The sequence below is a fragment of the Ambystoma mexicanum genome, chromosome 13 (genome assembly GCF_040938575.1).
Source record: "Ambystoma mexicanum isolate Mex_15411 chromosome 13, UKY_AmexF1_1, whole genome shotgun sequence".
NCBI lineage: Eukaryota > Metazoa > Chordata > Amphibia > Caudata > Ambystomatidae > Ambystoma > Ambystoma mexicanum.
Genome location: NC_090938.1, coordinates 734,306,425 through 734,324,359, shown reverse-complemented (window position 1 = coordinate 734,324,359; position 17,935 = coordinate 734,306,425). Strand labels below are relative to the sequence as shown.

The following is a 17,935-nucleotide window of genomic DNA, read 5'->3' as shown; positions in this document are numbered from 1 at the left end:
ACCAGATTGTGTGATTGCTTTTAAGTTGGAAAGCCCATCTCGACAGCCAGAAACCGCGGTGTTGCTATTTGCGATAGTCGCTAGGGGCTGAAACGCAGGTGCCACTTGTTTGAAGATTGCCGTTTGCAAGCAGTGACCGTCCCAGTGCAGGAGTCCCCAGAAGTCCTCCCTCTTGTCCCCACGACTGAGGCCCATGAACAGTGAGAGCTGCAAAGTAACAGGAGACATCTGCTGCACTTTTTCTTCAATCCAAAGGCACTGTAAAGTGTGAGAGAACTTACCTCTTGTAGAGTTGCTTGCATCTTCTACTACTCATATGCCTAAAAAGTTTGCGGCCCTACATTGATTCTTCTTTTCTGCAAGACTTTTCTACTTACCAGAAGTGCTTCAGCTCCTATAGACTTTTGCCCATTGACTTTGGCTTAACCTGTTATACTGACTGCCTCTGCTTAGGGGATCCAAAAGTATTTGCCTGCTTAAGAATATTTGTGGTCTCTTGTTTGTTCTAATAACCGTTTCCTTTGACCAAGTTCTAAGAGTATTCTAAATGCAATAGTAAGATATTAATTTCCCCAGCATCCTAACTATTGAAGTCCCCTGAGGGTGTAGGTTGTGAATGTTGGCCATCCCAAAAGGGTCTTTACTGATTTAGAAACTAAGAGTGTGTAGTTTTGGAGTGTGTTTGTGTGTTGCTTCTATATTTCTCCCTTCTGAAGAAAGCTTATTCTGACTGATAAATAATTGTTTATTCAAGAAACCTTGTGTGTAAGTGTTTATTTTAATACTTGTCACTGTGAATCTCTGTGTAACTCCCCTACATCTCACATTGACCCCTCTTGAGATGAGCATGGCGGCGCAACACGCTACCAACCTGTGTAGTACAAGCTTATACCAAAGGTTGGGTTCCTATTGCCAAGAGGTCAGGGTTGTTGTAGTACACCCAAAGGGTACTGAATACAATCCTGCCTAATATTCACCCCTGGATCTCCCTCGGGCAGGCTCCGGCTCCTCTTGCCTTTTTATATTCTTGGGTGATGGCTTCACCCCTGGATCTCCCTTGGATCCCTCTCCTCTTTATATCCCCACTTTATATACTGTTTACTGTCTGTGGGATTCAATTCCCTTTCTTTTACACCGCTTGTAGATCCAACTTTCAATTGTACAGGGATTTTGCTTGACCCTCTATGACCACTTGACCTATTTCACTGGCTTTCCTACGGCCTTCTGGTACTTGTAGTTTCTCTCATATGGTGCTCAACTAGAGTCTATCGAGTTAGCACCCACATGGTGCCGCTTTCCCTCTGGAGCTGGTCTCCCCTTTACACTTTTAACAGTTCATTCAAAGTTCATCAGCTTTGGTTCAAAACTTGCCACTTTGTGATTCTCATTCAACCCAGCACGGTTCTCATCGGTTCTCCCCTCGACTCACTGGCTGTGATGAACCGCTAGGCTTTTGCCTTTCTGGAGTCCAGTTCGCTACCATGGGCATGGGAGCTTCTCTCGCTGCTGCTTATCGGCATAGGTTTGTCCTGTGTACCGTTGACCTCTGCTACAGGACACTTGTGCTATTGTTCACGGTCTTGTGCTCTCTTCCACGAAGGCTCTGCGGGTCTGGGACGAAAAGGGCAAGGTCACTGCTCTCCTCACCACCCTCTTAATTCCTGCCGCCTTTCTCCTTCTCTCGAACTGCTGCTTGGTAGCCGCCTCCCGTGCCCACCTTGCTGGTCCTCCACTCTCTTGCTCCACCTTTTATCCCTGTGGGGGGGAAAAAGAAGGGGTGTCAGGTGTGTGTCTGATTTGTGTCAATGGCCTGACTTTGCCCGACCCTCGGGTTGGGACATGTCCGGTACACAGGTTAACATTACAAGTCTGTTGTGCAAAGGTGTTTGTGTCGGAAAGGGGGAAAAGGGGGGGGGGGGTTAAAGAATTTGAATATCCTATGGGGAAGGTTTGTGAAATAGACGAGAATGACTGGAATGAAGGACAATAGGGAATTGTGGTAGTATTCTGTCCTAGTATATTGGGATTTTGAAAGATGATAATCGGAGGGACGGGATTGGTAGGGTTTGCAGGGTAAGCAGGAATAGCTGGGGTTGTGACATGAACAAAGGGGATTGTGGGAATCGTAGTGTTTTGGCTGATCAGTTTGGGGGTGCGGCAAATAATCCGAGGGACGTGAAGGATGATTGGGAGTATTCAGATAGGGAACTGGAAAGCAGAGATTCTGAAAGAGATGGTTTCTGAATGCAACTGGGTAAGAGATCTGTTCCATATGGAGGGGATGGTAGGTTTGGGTAAGATAGATTCAACGGGAGGAAGGTTGGTAAACCTATTATAGCCTACAAAGGCCTCAGGTATATTGTCCTCCTCTCCATGTTCCCGGGTACAATACTGTGTCTCGCCTGAGGCAATTCCCAGAGCATAACCCTGGGCTCCCTTACCCAGGTGATCCTCCCTCGCTCGTCCACCCCAGGGTTGGGATCTGAGAGCGCCAGCCGTCCCCTGACCAGCTGAATAAGGGTTTCCCGAGGTCTTGTTGGGGAATACCCTCAGGATTCTCACATGTCCCACTAATAGTCAGGCAAGGTCAGGCACTTTTATCCCAACTGTGCACACCTGACTCCACTTCACACTTCCCTACACTATAAAAGGTGGAGTTCTGCAGAAGCAGTGAGCGAGCTGGGGATGCTGTCAGGACCAGAGGAGACGAGGAGCAGAGCGGGGCAGGAGCTGGAGGAGAATGGCAAGTGGACACACTGGCCCGGTGTCTGTGAGGGGCTGAAGAGTGGCGAAGGAGCAGTGTGGCCAAGGAGCCAGTGAGGCTACCTGCATCTTGCCAGCAGCCTACAATGGAGTGCTTGTTCCCTTGGGACCTGTGCAGGCCCCAAGGGTATTTGAGGGGCAGGTGGTGAGACTCTGTCCTCAACCCCACGTATCCTGCAGGTTCCGCCTGCCAACGTGTTGCTGCCCGGTGAGTTTCATGCAAGTTAATGAGGGAGAAACTCTGTGACTTCGGCGAAGCAGGCAGAAGACACTGAAATAAAGTGTCACAGAGCGAAAGGTACAGATTGTGAAAAGGCGTAAAGCTGCACAAAAGAAAGCCGAAAGCAAGAGAGCGAGTGAAAACAAAGTCAGAAAGAAGGCCTGAAGGAAAATGCATGGGGGGCACTGAAATAAGAGGAAAGTGAACTGTGAGAAATATAAGAGAAAGAATGGTGCGAGTGACCCGACAGATTTGAAAAGGGAAAGTAAAAGCGAGAGGAAGTGAAAAGAGGGTACGAGCAACCCAAAGGTGAAAACAAAGTGCGAGCAGCACGAGAAGGGGATAAGAAGGTGCAAGAGTGCACAACCCAAGGAACAGAGGGTGCCGTGCTAGCGCACCACAAGACAAAAAAGTGGGTGCAAGTGTGCATGATGGAAAAGGTGTGCCGGAGGCACAGTGAAGTGAAAAAGAACCGAGTGAAAAAGGCACAGAAGAGAAAAGGTGCCAGAAGAGCAGTACAAAGAGCAAGGTTGCATGTCAGAGTGATCGCACTTGGGATGAGCAAAGAGCCCAGTGTTCTTGATTCTCTGATACTACCCCATGTAAGAAACAAAAAGTATATCCTGACCAGAAGAACTTTGCTTGTTTGAAGAAAGGGGCCTAAGCTTGGGGAAGGGAACCCTGAGAAGCCTGACCAGAACTGTGTATTTTTTCTTGTTGTTTGGAACTGGAAGAGTCTGCGCTTGAGGAAGGGAACCCCAAGAGACCCAAGGATATTGTGAACTTGTTGATTTTGCTGCAAGAGCCCTGCGTGGAAGGTTCTAAGGGCTCCCCTTTTGAATTGAACTATCTTGTACTGGCAAAACTACACCCATTGCTAAGACTATCTGACACTTGTGATTTACGTTGCCTTTTCTTTGAACCACTATTTTCTTTAAGAAAACGACCCCATATCATTTTGTCAGAGAGTGAGGGTAAGCATAGGTTAGACAAATAAGGATTTTGGTTTTGGACTTTTAGACATCGACAATCCTTAGAAGCATAAGTTGAGGTAACAATCCCTTTAGATTTGGGGCCAGTTAGGCATTTTACCAACCCAACCAAGCTTACAAATAAAGGTTTTTGAACTGTTGTCTTTGAGCCTTTGTCTCTCTTGATACCATGCCTGTCTCGCACAATCTAAGACCGACCACTCTCAAAGATGCACCAACCAATTTCACCCTCACTGTGTTATCGTCGGTGTGGTGTAGTTGACATCTGTCTGATTGGAGAGTTGGGGCATGTTTTCCAAACCCCATCAATATCATGATGGGTTTAAAAAATAAGCGTTTACCATATAATATGGGTTTAAATTCAAACTATGGATACACTGCCATTATGATTTGGGGTTGTTTTACCGTGGCTCAAATGTCAGCGACGTAAATGACCGCCTGAGAAATGTACGTTATACATAAATCTTCGTACATTTCTCATGTGGACATCCATGGTAAAACAACCCCTGCCCACACCCCCAACCCCTACTTACCTTTCATTGCGATGCACTGTCCCTGCGACGCTGGTTCCCTTTCACTTCTGTGATTGGGAACCGGTGCCGCAGGTAATTTTTTATTTTTGAGTGGTCACCTGCAGGGGCGTTGCGGGGGACACCCCGCTTTGTGTGTGTGTTTTTTTTTTTTTGTTTTTTTTGTTTTTGTTTTTTACCTTCCCCCACCAAAAGACCTAATGTACATACCACAAAAAGTTCGAACATTTTGTAGTTCAAACTTTTTGTGGTATGTATATGAGGTCTTTTGGTGGGGTAGGTAAATTGGATTTGGTCATTTTGGCCGAATTCGCCATTATAATGGTGGTTTGGAAAAAAAATGCAATTATTTGTTTCTTGCAGTTTTGTAAACCCACCATTATCATGGCTGCATACTCAACTTTGAGATTCTGAATTGGGGGTAAACGTCCAAGGAATGGCTAATGGGTGGCATGTGGCTGGTTAACTAAACGGGCCATATTCTACCCTCATAGCGTTTAACGGAAGTGTTTTTCCTTGCATCTTTAAACCCACCATTATCTTAATAGTGTTTAGTGAACCGGTCCAATGCCGTTCATGACACCTTATTGACTATTGTCAATGTGGGTGAAATGCGTATGTGGTTGTTGCATTCTTGAGGGCTGCTGATGTTGGGTTGATAAAGCTATGTATAAAATTGCACTGGCTTGTACGGCTAGGGCATTGATCTATTATGGAGTAAAACTGCAAGCTTTTCATATAACGGCTGCATATATTTAATGCTTTCTCTGTGGCTCTGAATGAGCTGAACATCCAGGGATGGCCACAAAGTAGTGTTCTGACATGTGCAACTAGTTAACTGATGAAGTACCCGTTTTTATTTATTTATTTATTAATGCATTGTTTTAAAACCACAATAATATTGGTGGTGATGGGAGGAAAGCAGCAAAAAAGCCTGCAATGGTAGAAGTCTTGCATGACTACTTCAGAGCTATGCCTTGTTCTGGCTGAGTGAATCACTAGTAACAGGTAGATGGCAACACCTGACAACAGGAGACGAAGTGGAAGGGTGCAGACAAAGCTCATTGCTGACTGCTCACAGATGTTTTGTTTTGGTCTCTCCCCACTTTCTTTTCCCAGCTGTCTGAACCGTGAGTTTGCTACTTGGCGGGGCCACCTTACCAAGCTTCTGACTACCCCGTACGAGAACCAGGAGGGCTGGCTGTTGGCCGTGACCCTGTTTCAGGGAACATACTACATCAGTGAGGTGGAGACAGAGCAGGCGAAACGCCAGCGCGACGAGCGCACTGCTGACCATGAAGAGATGATGTATATGGGGTACAAGTTCGAGCAATATCTCTGCGCAGGTGAGGATGGGAGAACACAGGTGGGGGTGATTGTATGCCTGGCAGGCATTTGATGCTGTTCAGGACAAAACCATGCACACTTTTGAGCAACTGTGTGAAGGGTGTCTGTCTGTCCCTTATTTTGTATGGTTCATGTAAGGCATAATGTTCCCTCAGCCTTTTATCTTGTTTTAAAGAACGAGGAGAAAGCCTCACTTCTTGTCCCCAAATATAATCATCCTAATAATCATCCTAATAATCCCGGAAACTAAACTCGCCAAGCATTTCCATCAGAAACCTAGCCCCCACCAATGCCACACCTCTAAGAGCTCATTTAACCTGCCCATTGAAACCAGAGGCTCAATTGCCACCTGTATTGGGGGGCCCCTTAACAATACTGTTCATTCCTGGAGGAAAACTCCCCGTCAGTTCAGACACCTCTTTCCTTCCATCTTTATTCGACACCAGTGTCTTCTCTCACTGCTGAACAAACTCCATGTCAATACCTCGGGTATGAGATCTTGGAGGCAGCAAAGGGTACCTTACAATTCTGCTTAAGCTGAACGTGCTATGAAAAGGGTGATTTTTCTTTTTTTTTGTTTTGTTTGGGACGCTTGTATCGTTGCGATCTGTGGTGGAAGGTGTATGCGTATAGTTCAGCCCATTCTGAATCATGGACATTGTAGGATGACGTGTGTCACCGGCTGTTGGATATACAGTCAATTCAGTTTCAAGTTTCAAGGGTCTTTATTATAATGAGAGTGAACGTAGCGATAAAGGATGACTGTGGTAAAGGGGAAGCGATGGAGCAAATCAAAACTTCCTTTCAGGACTAAAGTCCTCAGTCTGTCCCTCTTTCCCTTAGGGATCTGCCTTCCTGGTGGTGAACAAAGAGCCACTCGCAGTCTCTGGGGATTTAAGCGCTCCGCACCGCTTTATTGGCTGAGATGGCTTGTGTGTGTTTTTGTTTTAAAAAAAGAAAACAATTTAAAATGTCTTTTTCTCCAGGATGTTGCTTGTCTGCTTCTTATCTGAGGCACCTTAGCACCACGACTGCTGGTGACAGGCTAGTCATCCCACTGTTTACGATCCCAGCTAGAATAACCTGGTCCAATTGGGTTGCCTTTAGTATGACCCATCAGTGTTCCAGAGACTGTTTTGTCTCAGCCTCCTCCACCAGTTTGGGAATCTCTGCAGAAGTCTAGTTTGTGGTCAAGCTTTTCTCCCTGCTACTCTTTTATTCTCTTTTGCTCCCTTACCTTCTGTACTGCTCATCACATTTTCCATTTCTTTCTGGGCATTTCCCCTCTTCTTCCTCAATGTTCTGCACTGCTCTAATGCATCTCTCTTCTCCCCTGGTGCCCTCTCCTCCACCGTCTCGTCGTCTTCTACTCCCTATGACCTTCTTTCCCCTCTGTTCTTCCATTATCTTCTCTCCTACTGACATTGACTCCTCAGCCCCTCTCAACTTTTTTCCTTCTCCTTCTCTCCATCCTTCTTTCACATCACCGTCCCGCCTTCTTCTTCGGGCTTCCTCAGCACGTCTTTCAGCTCCACTCCTCTTACACACTATCTCTGGCTTCTCTACCCCTCACCTCCCTCTCTTCTATACTCTGCCACACTCCAAATCGCACCATCCACTTCCAACTCCTGACTTCATACTACCCTTAGCCATCTGCATCCTTTTATAGAGGAGCGGAGTGACCTCTAGAATGGATAATTGTTTGGTTACTTTAATGTTGACTTCCTTTAAACCCTGGCAGCTGTTTAATTGGGGGGGGGGTAGCTGGCCTATAGATTGGGTTTCTATCTTTACTAGGGGGTTCTGGTGCACAGCTAAAGACCTCAAACAAGGCTGCAAAGCAGAGTCTGAAGATGGGAAGGGACTAGGACACCCAAGACTAGGGGTAGACGACGGGGCCTGGAGGGAATCCACACTGCACCACCTCTGGGGTGTTCTCCACCGAGGGGGTTGTGGTCCCTAGCTCCACGGCTCCTTCAGTCCTGCCCTCTACCCTAAGACATGAGACTTTGACACAGTACACACAGGTCTTTGTTCAGCCTGGGAGACACAGGTCACAAAACTGTCCAGGCCCACGAAGCCCTTCACCCTTTTGAGGTTCATACATTTAGTACCTTTTAAATCTCTGGTAATAATTGGCCAATTATTACTGTGCGTCAAAGCCCCAGCCTACTTTGATCCAAGAAGATCAACACAAGCTGGTTGAGCCTTTCCTCCTGTAACAAAACGCTCATCACTTTGCATGAGCTGTTGACAATCTATGAACCGCTTCCTATTCATTGATATCCTTTTTTTTTATGTACAGAGTCCATCATACACGATATCTTGTGTAATGCTGCAGTAGAATCTGGGTTGTAGTTCAGAACACACATATCCATAATCTCTCCCTAGACAGGTATTCTGCGTTAGTATAGTTTTTCTTTCTTCCACGTGCATATATTTTGATACTTTTATTTACTGTCTTTTTTTTTTCATGGCAAGATGAACCCGGGGGCGCTCCTGACCCTGCGGGTGTTGTAAATACAAACGAGGCATTCTGCTCAGTGGTGCAGACCAAGCTGCACGGCCACTCGCTGCTGTTCTCTGGTGAAGTGGACTGCAAGGACCCAGCCTACCCCAACCAGGAAGCACCAGGCTGCTACGTGGAGCTGAAAACCTCCAAGGAGATCCGCAGCCCAAACCAACAACGCAGCTTCAACAGGTCCCTTTCCTGTGTCGTCTTCTGCTCGTAGCAGGGGGTCCTTCAGATAAGCCCATGAATAAAGCAGGGGTTTCATTGTTTTCCTACTTGCCTCTCTTCCCAGATACACAAACATAGACACTTTATTTTTCATACACGATCTTCTGTCCGTTCCGGTACCTAAAAGATGCATGCTCCTCAGCCCTGTTGATGTGCCAAGGATGTAACTAGGAATGAGTTGGCATGTATGATTCAGGGTTATGGATAGAGGCATCCTCGCATGAGAATTGCGGAATGTATCCCTGTAGGGAGTCATTTAGAGTTCATATTCTGATATTTTGGCCCAGCTTTCACTGTTTTGCATCTGTTCTAGGGTTATTTTGCATTTCATGTACCTGAGACAGACGGCCAGTTCATTTTTATACTAGTGGCTAGCAGCATATTGACTTAAGTGTTATGTCATTCTCAATATCTTCTATCTCCTTGCAGGTACAAATTGATCAAATGGTGGGCGCAGTCTTTCCTGCCTGGTGTTCCCAGGATCATTGCAGGCTTCAGGGATGAGGAGGGCCGAGTCGTTTCTATGCAGACCTTCGAAACCATGAAGATCTCTCACCTAATCAGGGTTGGTATAACATGTATGGTGTACAGAGTGCTTCCTTCTGTTGGTAGTCGTATGGAGGGGGCTCCAAGTCACTACCAGCCCCTCCCCCCGCCACACTTGAGAGTAAATCGGAAATGGATGCATAAATCACAAATGGATGCATTCCTTGCTATCTTTTGCAGCAAGGACTTTTTGTGGCTTGCATTGCCATTGAATGGGTAAAATACGGCTGGCTAGAATGTAGATAATAGTCTTGCTTATCTCTCACTCTGTGCTACATTTAGCTTTACAAACTGCAGCTCACAAACTAATTAACTCCACCACTCCAATGTAAATTTAGGCTGAGGGGAAGCGGGTCACGGGGCTTGAGATTTAGGCCTTCTATTCTAGACATCCTTTCCTACTGCTGCTCGCCAGTCATCAGGTATCCATTGTTTGTGGAATCATCTATTTTATTATTGTGTTTTACATATGCACATGCTCATTTCCCTTCTTGTAGTTCCCGGTTGTGTGCTACTGTTTTATATATGCGCAGAACTTCATTACATCATTACAGTTGTCAGTCTTCTGCGTAAGCGTGCATTCATTTCTTTACACATTACTATTTTAGAAAATAAGCCCCCTTCGTTTGATTCTTTGTGTGCACACTTCTCAGTCCCTGCTACACTCCCACCATTCTCTTTGCCTCCATTGCTCACACATGCCTCTCCCATCTCTTACTTTAGGGTGAGTGGAACAGCTGGAAGCCGGCTGTCTGCATGAACTTCTGCAATGCCTTCCTGACGTTTGTGAAGAAGGTGGTTACGCTGGATGATCCACAGTGAGTCTGTCTGGTTATTACATTCCCCATAGCAAAGATGTCCTCTTTCCTCAACCCATGCTACGTTGAGTGTACTTTGAGGTGGCATGGACACTGAACAGTCACCGGGCCTACTAAAAGTGTTGGCAATTTAAATAATACACAGGACAAACTGTATTGCATCTTGGTGCATAAATACGTTCTGATGGCTGCAGATTCAAACCTGTGACTTCTAAAGCATACTTGGACTTGAGCAGCAGGGGTTCAACCCAATGGGCTATCGGACAGTGCTGGATGAAAAAAACTGTTGAGGCAGAACTTTCCAGTGAAAGAAGAGGGCACACAAGTAAATAAAGCTACTATAATAATGCCCTGTTGCACCACCCCAAAGCAGTTGCTCTTCCCGCTGATCCCACTAGTCCTACCGGAATGTGCTCCTTGGATGCCACTTTTTCTGGACATCCGGTCCAGACTTTTTTAACGTTGCCCAAATGCACCTTGGACACCGAAGTGTTAGAGTATTGGTTATTTATAATGCGCTTAATACCCTGAGGTTTCTAAGCGCGGACTCAGGGATCAAACCTGTGTTGCTCCATGTTGTCTTGCTCCCAAGGCGAGCGCATTGCCCCTGAGCAATCATCCTGAGATTTCATAGTGCATGTTGCTCCCCGTTTCCTCCTTACTTGTGGTTTTGCATTATCTGCCTGTTTGCCACACAAGATTATTTTCAAAGCTCAACTAGCTCCTCAACATAAAAATTACTCTTTGCCCCCTCATTGCATAAAAGTCTGTATCATGCCTCAAAGACGGAAAGAAAGCAGCTTTTAAGCTGGAGAGGGAGAGAGAAGCATGAAAGCAAGGGAGTACGCTTTCATAAAGCCCACCAATTAATCTATGCTGAGACATTGGAGGGAGCTGTATCATGTTCCCTAAAGGGTGCCCGCCTGCTTTAATCTGCAGATATCTTGTTAAACAGTTCCTGCATCCGCATCAGATGACCAAATCTATCAACCGAATGTAAAGATTAGTTCTACAAAACACATCTTATAACCTGCATCCCTCAATGCTAGAGCTACACTACTTAACAGAACAACTCACAGAAGCACCCCACTCTAAGTCTCATCAGTGATTACACATTATGACATGAATCGGCATTCTACTGCCGTTTGCCACTGGAGTCAGGACGACCAACCTGCCCCAACAATTAACCTACGCTGCTTCTTTCAGAATGAATGCAACAACTAAGAATCTTTGGGTGGCCACTAACCCCCCAAAAACAAACCAGCCAACTGACTACACAAAGGAGCTACAAGAAATGTTTGGAACCAGATGCACATTCATGAGTGCCCGCTTTACCACCAAACATTCTTCAGAAATCTATGATCGCCAATCCTGGCTTTCAGAGGATCACTCGGCAAGTGTACCCAAAGCTATCCCCACAGGCTACAAGATAACCGCTGAGAGAGGAATGGCACTTGTTCAACAGACTCCAAAAATACCCCTTTTTGAAAACATCCCAGACTACTAGTCAACCATGTTACATTACATAAACACACCAGTGGAGGGAGGAGGGCGGTCAGATGGACTCCGAGCCAATCAGGAAGTTCGGAACGGGAGGTTTAAACTCCTAGGAAATCCTGAGCCTCTTCAGAAGTGGGTTGCCGCCATCTTCTCTGCTTGGCTGCAGGTAAGCGCATCCCCACACCTTGGTGGGGCATTACATGAGCTGGGGTTTATTGCTTAAACACAGGGAAAGGACTGGGGGACAATCGGGAAAGAGAGCCTGGGATGAAGTCAAATCGCAGCACATGCCAGTCTTTGTACTTACTGAGTCTTAGCCATGGGCCATACTGATGCAGGAGTTTCTGCTTTAACATTTCCTGTTCTAGAGAAAAATCATAGCCTCTCAACATACTTCCACCGATTGCTGTCAGACCGTTTCTCCAGAAGCCAGATGCACAAAAGACTGCATCACTGTACGGATGCACAGTGCATCAGTCTTATGGATGCGGTCTTCGAACCTAGGGGATGCAGGGTGATGCAGTTCTTCTATCAAGATTTGGTTGACCGATTGGAAAATACAGTTGCTACCCTGAGGATCTTAGTGTTCCTGAGTTGCAGGGTGGAAAGCCCCTTCAAACAGGTGGCTCAATCATTTTTGGTGATGAGACATTTTAGGCAACTGAGTCAAGGGGACGCCAAATATGGAGTTTGGACTACCGACCAACGACCATGAGAAACCAGTGCAATGGGCATGATCCTGGCGGATCTCTGCATTATGCACCACGCATCTGGAACTTGTACTTCATAATGCAGGAAGAAAGAGGTAACTGTTGTTTTGGAGGACTGGCCTGCTTTTGTTCTCAGACCTTTCGGGGATACCCAATTGAGTGATAGTTTGGGAAGATTGAATTGAGATTGCACTATGGTACCCTGTAAAGCTAAGCAGACCGGTTTCAGATCCTTTTTTTCCTCCAGCATTGGATCTTTCATGGATTCACATGCTGTGAATATTTCCCGTCATCAGGCTGGGAAACCTCCGTAACTTTGATTATAGCAGTTTTCCTATGGAAAACTTCGACACTTTGAGTGTCCTGTCGACGTCTTTGTGGGTGCTTTAGGCTGCACCAGTAGGACGTCCAGTATAAATCGCCCCTGCGGCTTCCCTTCAGATTTCAACCGTCTCCAAACTTTTGGGATCACCTTGTGTTCTCTTGAGAATTGTTTTTTTTCTCTTCAGAGTGTCTACTGCTTCATTGCCACGGTGTATTCCAGGCCCATCATGTCATCTGTGGGCCCGAAGAAATCGTTGTTCCAGCCATGCGAGACCTGCAGCCTCAAAAACGAATATGAAGAGGACGGTCATGTGGACTATCTGTATTGCCTGTACCCCAATCACTCAGTGGAGAACTACAAGATTTGCCAGGGGTTCTCCCACTAGACTCTCAAAGACAATAACCGGCGGCTCATTTGCTGGTTGAACGAAGGGGCCTATCGGGGGTTGAATCGGCCCGTGGGGGCAAATTTTCCACTTTTTCGGCGAAGAGGTCTCCTCCGTGCCAGAGGGTGCAGTCCGCGCCAAAGAAACCATGCCCAGGGGCTGACTCGGTTTCGGAAAAGGAGGTGCATCTACGGTGACAAGGCCGGTGCAGACTGGCACGGGATCCGGAAGCCTCGCTCCAGGCATGCAGACGCCACGGCCTGAGAAGTCGAGGGATTCCAGTGGCTGGCCGGAGAAGCCTGGGTATCCATTGCGCAGGCCCTTGTCCTCAGACAAGGAGAAGTCGTGGTCACATTCGTCATCGAAGGACTGGTGGCATTCGCCGCCTGGCAAAGTCTTCCAGAAGCCATTCCAGCTCTGCATCAAAGCGGTCATCTTTGCTGGCGAAGCCCAGGCTGCCAAGTGGGGCCTCTGTCCCGCGGACAATGAGCTCGTTGACGACAGTGCCCTCGTCGACTGCTGTGATGCCACCGATTCCCTTTGTCTACCTTGCCGACGACTACCTCGGCTACAGCCTTGCTGGCGACCACGACGTTGACTGCCTCGACGACTGTTTTGGCAGGTGTGGGACTTCTGAGTTCTGCAGGTCTGCTGGGGTCTGATGGAGATCCGTTGCCCTCCGGGGAGGTGCCGTGGCAGTCTGGGACTGGCTTTGCGCCTTTGCTCCCGATGGAGATTCTGCAGCAAGATCCCTTCACCTACGATTTTGGCCTTGAGTCCTGAGGTGGATTCCTGTTCCTGGACCCTTCGGCGTAATGCCTGCCTCTAGCGGTTCTATCCACGTCTGATGGCGTGGGGGTTGTCCTGCCTCAGTATCCATTGGTGAACCTGCACTCCCTGCTCTCCATGCAGGTGCCGACTACGCTGCAGTCTCTCCTCTGACAGTTGGATGCCCGGCTCCCGGTGCCCCAAACCCCAGTGGAGCCCTTGGGGTGGGAGTTTCCAGCCATTCCCCAGATTCGCACTCCGGTTTCATCTCCTAGGGGCTACATCAATCCTTGTAGGGAATCAGGAGGAAGGGGATCTGGTAGAGTCTGAACCCGATAGCGTCCCGCAGGACACGGTCTCGGTGGTGTCATCCCTGCCCAGGCAGGCGGATACCTGGGATACGGACCCAGAGGTGGATCCCCCGAGCAGCCCAGCGCAGCCCTCGCCCCCAGACGATGGCCATCGTGGCATGAAAAGCATTGACAAGGCTTGCCACAAGTTTGGCCTTACTCCGGAGGAGGAGAGGAAAGAATGCTTTTTATTCGATGATATGGGGAAAAGGCAGAAGGCGATCTTCTCTACCTCCATCTTGGACCACGTGTGGCAGGAAGGGATTTGCACAATGCGCCATCCTTTCACAGAGCCTGCGGTCAAGGGTCGCTTAAAGAAAGTCGGTGGTGTCGGCGGCTGCGTGTAGCCAGCATAAGTGTGCGACTCCCCCGGACAATGAGGGCCTTAAGCTGGATGCTTTTGGCAAGAAGGTGTTGACGACAGTGAAGGCGGCCGATTCGTTGCCAATTATGGCGCGCTACAACAGGGAAATGTGGCACAGGTTTGTGCGTCTGCTGGACCATCTGCCTGAGCATCAGCGTAATGAGGCGATGCTTCTAGTTCGTGAGGGGGAGGAATCCTCCAATCATAGCATTAACATTGCAGTGGACCTGGCGGAGTCTGTATTTAAGCAGATAAATAATGGGGGTCATCGTCAAGCGTGGTTGCGCTGTACCAATTTCCAACCTGAAGTGCAGCATAAAGTGGTGGACATGTCCTGCGAGAGGGAGCAGCTGTTTGGGGAGAAAATTGATGAGGCTTTAAAGAATATGAAGGAGGATTCGGATACAGCAAGGTCCCTGGCGACGCTGCAGGGTAGGTGTTCATTTCGTCCCTTTCGCTCAATTCGGGGAGCCTCTGCGAACGCCAGGTTTGCGGGATCACACAACGACAAAGGCTTCAGTCGCTCTGGTGGGGGGGGGGCTATTCCTCTCAGGGGGGGTGGGAGGGAGTTTTGTCGATTTTACCAGTCAGCTCAGCGAGCCAAAGACTATCAAAGTCAGTGGAAGAGAGGTTCTGCCTCCTCTACTAGAGGCTGCCAGTCCAAGCCTCAACAATGACTGCTACAAGGCCAGTCGACTTGGAGGGAGGGTGGCACAACGGACCGATGTGTGCTGGATGCAGTACAATACGGCCACTCCGGCGTCCGCCACTCCCTAGTCCACTGGTGAAGGGCTCACAGCCGCATCTGCAGGTCTTGCGGCAGGAGGTGCACCTGATGCTGGAGACAAGGACTATAGAAAAGGTCCAGAAGTCAGAAAGAGGACAAGGAACCTACTCCTGGTTTTTCGTCATTAAAAAAAACCAAACGGAAAATGGCACCCCATGCTAGACCTGAAGCCTCTAAACAAACATGTGAAACGCCAAAAGTTCAGGATGCTAACGTTGCAGGACTATATTCGGACGGTGCAGCTTGGAATTCCTGGCGTCCTTGGAGCTAGAAGATGCTTATTTCCACATCCCAATGCACCCCAAACATTTTTCTACGGTTTGTTGTCGGCGATGAGCATTACCAGTTTCGGGTCCTCCCCCTTTGGCCTCAAGTCGGCTCCCAGGACATTCACCAAGTACCTGGCTCCGGTGGCGGCTTACCTCTGCAGGGAAGGGCACCATGTTTATCTGTACCTGGGCAATCGATCGGTCGGGGGGCGTCTCGTCAGCGGGCGTCAGTCTCTCCAGGCGGCTATGATCCTGTTGCAGCGTCTGGGCTTCGCAGTCAACTTTGCCAAATCTTGTATGGCGCCCTCCAGGGACTTGGTTTTTCTGGGGGCTCATTTTCATACGCATCTCAATCTGGTGAAGCCATCTTTGGAAAGGATAGAGAAGCTGTCGTCCATGGCAGGTTCCTTGGTGCCGGTGTCACTGTCCGTGTATACATGTCTCTTCTAGGCTCCATGGCATCCCACTCATTCCGAATTGTAGACTTTTCATGCGACAAGTGCAGGAGTTTCTCGCTTCCAGATGGTCACAGCTTCTCGGTTCCTGGTCTGACAAGATTATCATCTCCTGGGCGCTGGCATACGCCCTGTAATGGGTGGACTTGCACCGGCAACATGGTACGGGGTATGCCCCTGGTGAAGCCAGACCTTTAGTATATGATCGTAACAGACGCTTCCAAGGTCAAGTTTCAGGTCCAAGGCCTATGGTCCCCCAGGGAGGCTTTGTTGCACATCGTTGTGGAGTTGAGGGCAGTACACTGGGCACAGAATATATATATATATTTTTTTTGCCCCTCATTCAGGGCTCGGTGGTGCGGGTTCTGACGGACACCACGACTATGTTTTATCTCCGCAAACAGGGAGGCATGCATTTGCAGCCCCTATCCAAGAAGGCTCAGGCGGTCTGGCACTGGGCCATAGCGCAAAAGATTCAACTGGTGGCTTACTGTTTGCTGGGGGGTTCAAAATGAGCAGGCGGATCTACTCAGCATAGACTCGGTTCAGATGCACGAATGGCGGCTGAAGGATGGCCAGATGGTGAGGATATTCAGGAAATGGGGGACCTCCCCAACCCCCCAACTGGACTTATACGCCAGCCCAGACAACACACAGTGCAGTCTCTTTGCCAGCAGGGTGGCTCATCCGGACTCAAGGGGGGCGCATTGTCATTCCTGTGGATGGGCCTGTTCGCATACACGTTTCCTCTGATCTGGAAAACGATCCAGATGGTGCGCAAGGTGATCCTGGTAGCCCCGGTCTGGCCTCGACAGACCTGGTTCTCTGACCTTCTTCACCTAGCAGTGGACGACCCTCTTCATCTGGGGTCGGAGCTGGATCTTCTGTCACAGAACGAAGAAAAGGTGTGGCATCACGAACGCGGCTCCCTCAGCCTTGCAGCGTGGCTCCTGACCACTCTGAGTTTGGACACCTATGCATTCCACAGGACTGTAGACTCATCTTGGCGGCCGCAAGGGTGCAGTCTCCCAGCATGTCTTACAGCCGAAGTGGAAAAGGTTCTGTGCCTGGTGTGCACTGCAGCCGAACTTGCAGCCATTGCAGGTTTTCCCTTCACAACTCCTGCCTTATCTTCTGCTGTTATCGAAAGGGGGGGGGTGGGTGGTCTGGCATTGTCCTTGATCGATTGTCACCCCCACCCCAGACGTTTTCTTCAGTCTGGAGTCTCAACTTGGTACTCTCGGCCCTCATGAAACCACTGTTTGAACCCATGTCCACGATGGTGGTGTAGTTTCTTGGTTTCTCACGTGGAAGGTGGCTTTTCTGGTGGTGATCACGTCTGCCAGGAGTGTTTCCAAACTTCAGGCTCTGGTTATAGATCCGCTGTATCTGCGTTCTCCTATCTACGAATCCTCCCTTTATTCTGAAGATTACATTGGAGTTTCATAAGAACGCTACTTTAGCCTTGCCCACTTTTTTTTTCCAAAGGCGTCCACTCCAGCGGAGAAAGCGCTGCATTCCCGCGATGTCAAGAGGGCATTGAAGTTTTACCTGCACAGGACTCAGTCCTTTAGAACATCGAGACAGCTATTTGTGGCTTTCGACCCCTCCAACAAGAGGAAGCCGATTTCGAAGCAGGGCTTTTCCCGTTGGGTATCGTGTACGATTTCTTTTTGCCACGACAAGGCCGGCAAGCCATTGCAGGGACTCCCAGGGTTCATTCTACAAGGTCCACGGAATCGCCGGCGGTGATGTGGGCAGGCATACAGCTCAGTGACATTTGCCAAGCAGCAACATGGGCTGTGCCACACACTTTCACCAGACACTACTGTCTGGGTCGACAACATGCAGTGTATGTGCAGGTGGTGCGTGCGGTCCTCCAGCGCCTGTTCCAATAAGGTAAGCCCCAGAGTTTCCGAGGTTTGGTTTTACTGATGTTTTTGGGTCTTTATAACGGAAAATGTATGCGTGTCTATTGTTGGTTCATGAGCCTGGGGCATGGGTCTTGTTTGCCTATTATGCACATCCAGGTTGTCTTACTGCTATGTAGTCTATTCACAGCATGT

The 17,935-nt window shown here is 48.5% G+C and overlaps 1 protein-coding gene across 1 annotated transcript in view; it reads left to right on the top strand.

Moving 5' to 3' along the window:
- Positions 1-17,935, top strand: part of DXO (decapping exoribonuclease) — a 144,049-nt gene that overhangs the window by 101,372 nt on the left and 24,742 nt on the right. The window contains exons 3-6 of the mRNA XM_069634989.1: positions 5,625-5,851; positions 8,334-8,553; positions 9,022-9,157; positions 9,862-9,956. Coding sequence (XP_069491090.1) covers positions 5,625-5,851; positions 8,334-8,553; positions 9,022-9,157; positions 9,862-9,956 — 678 coding nt within the window. The remainder of the gene's footprint in view (positions 1-5,624; positions 5,852-8,333; positions 8,554-9,021; positions 9,158-9,861; positions 9,957-17,935) is intronic.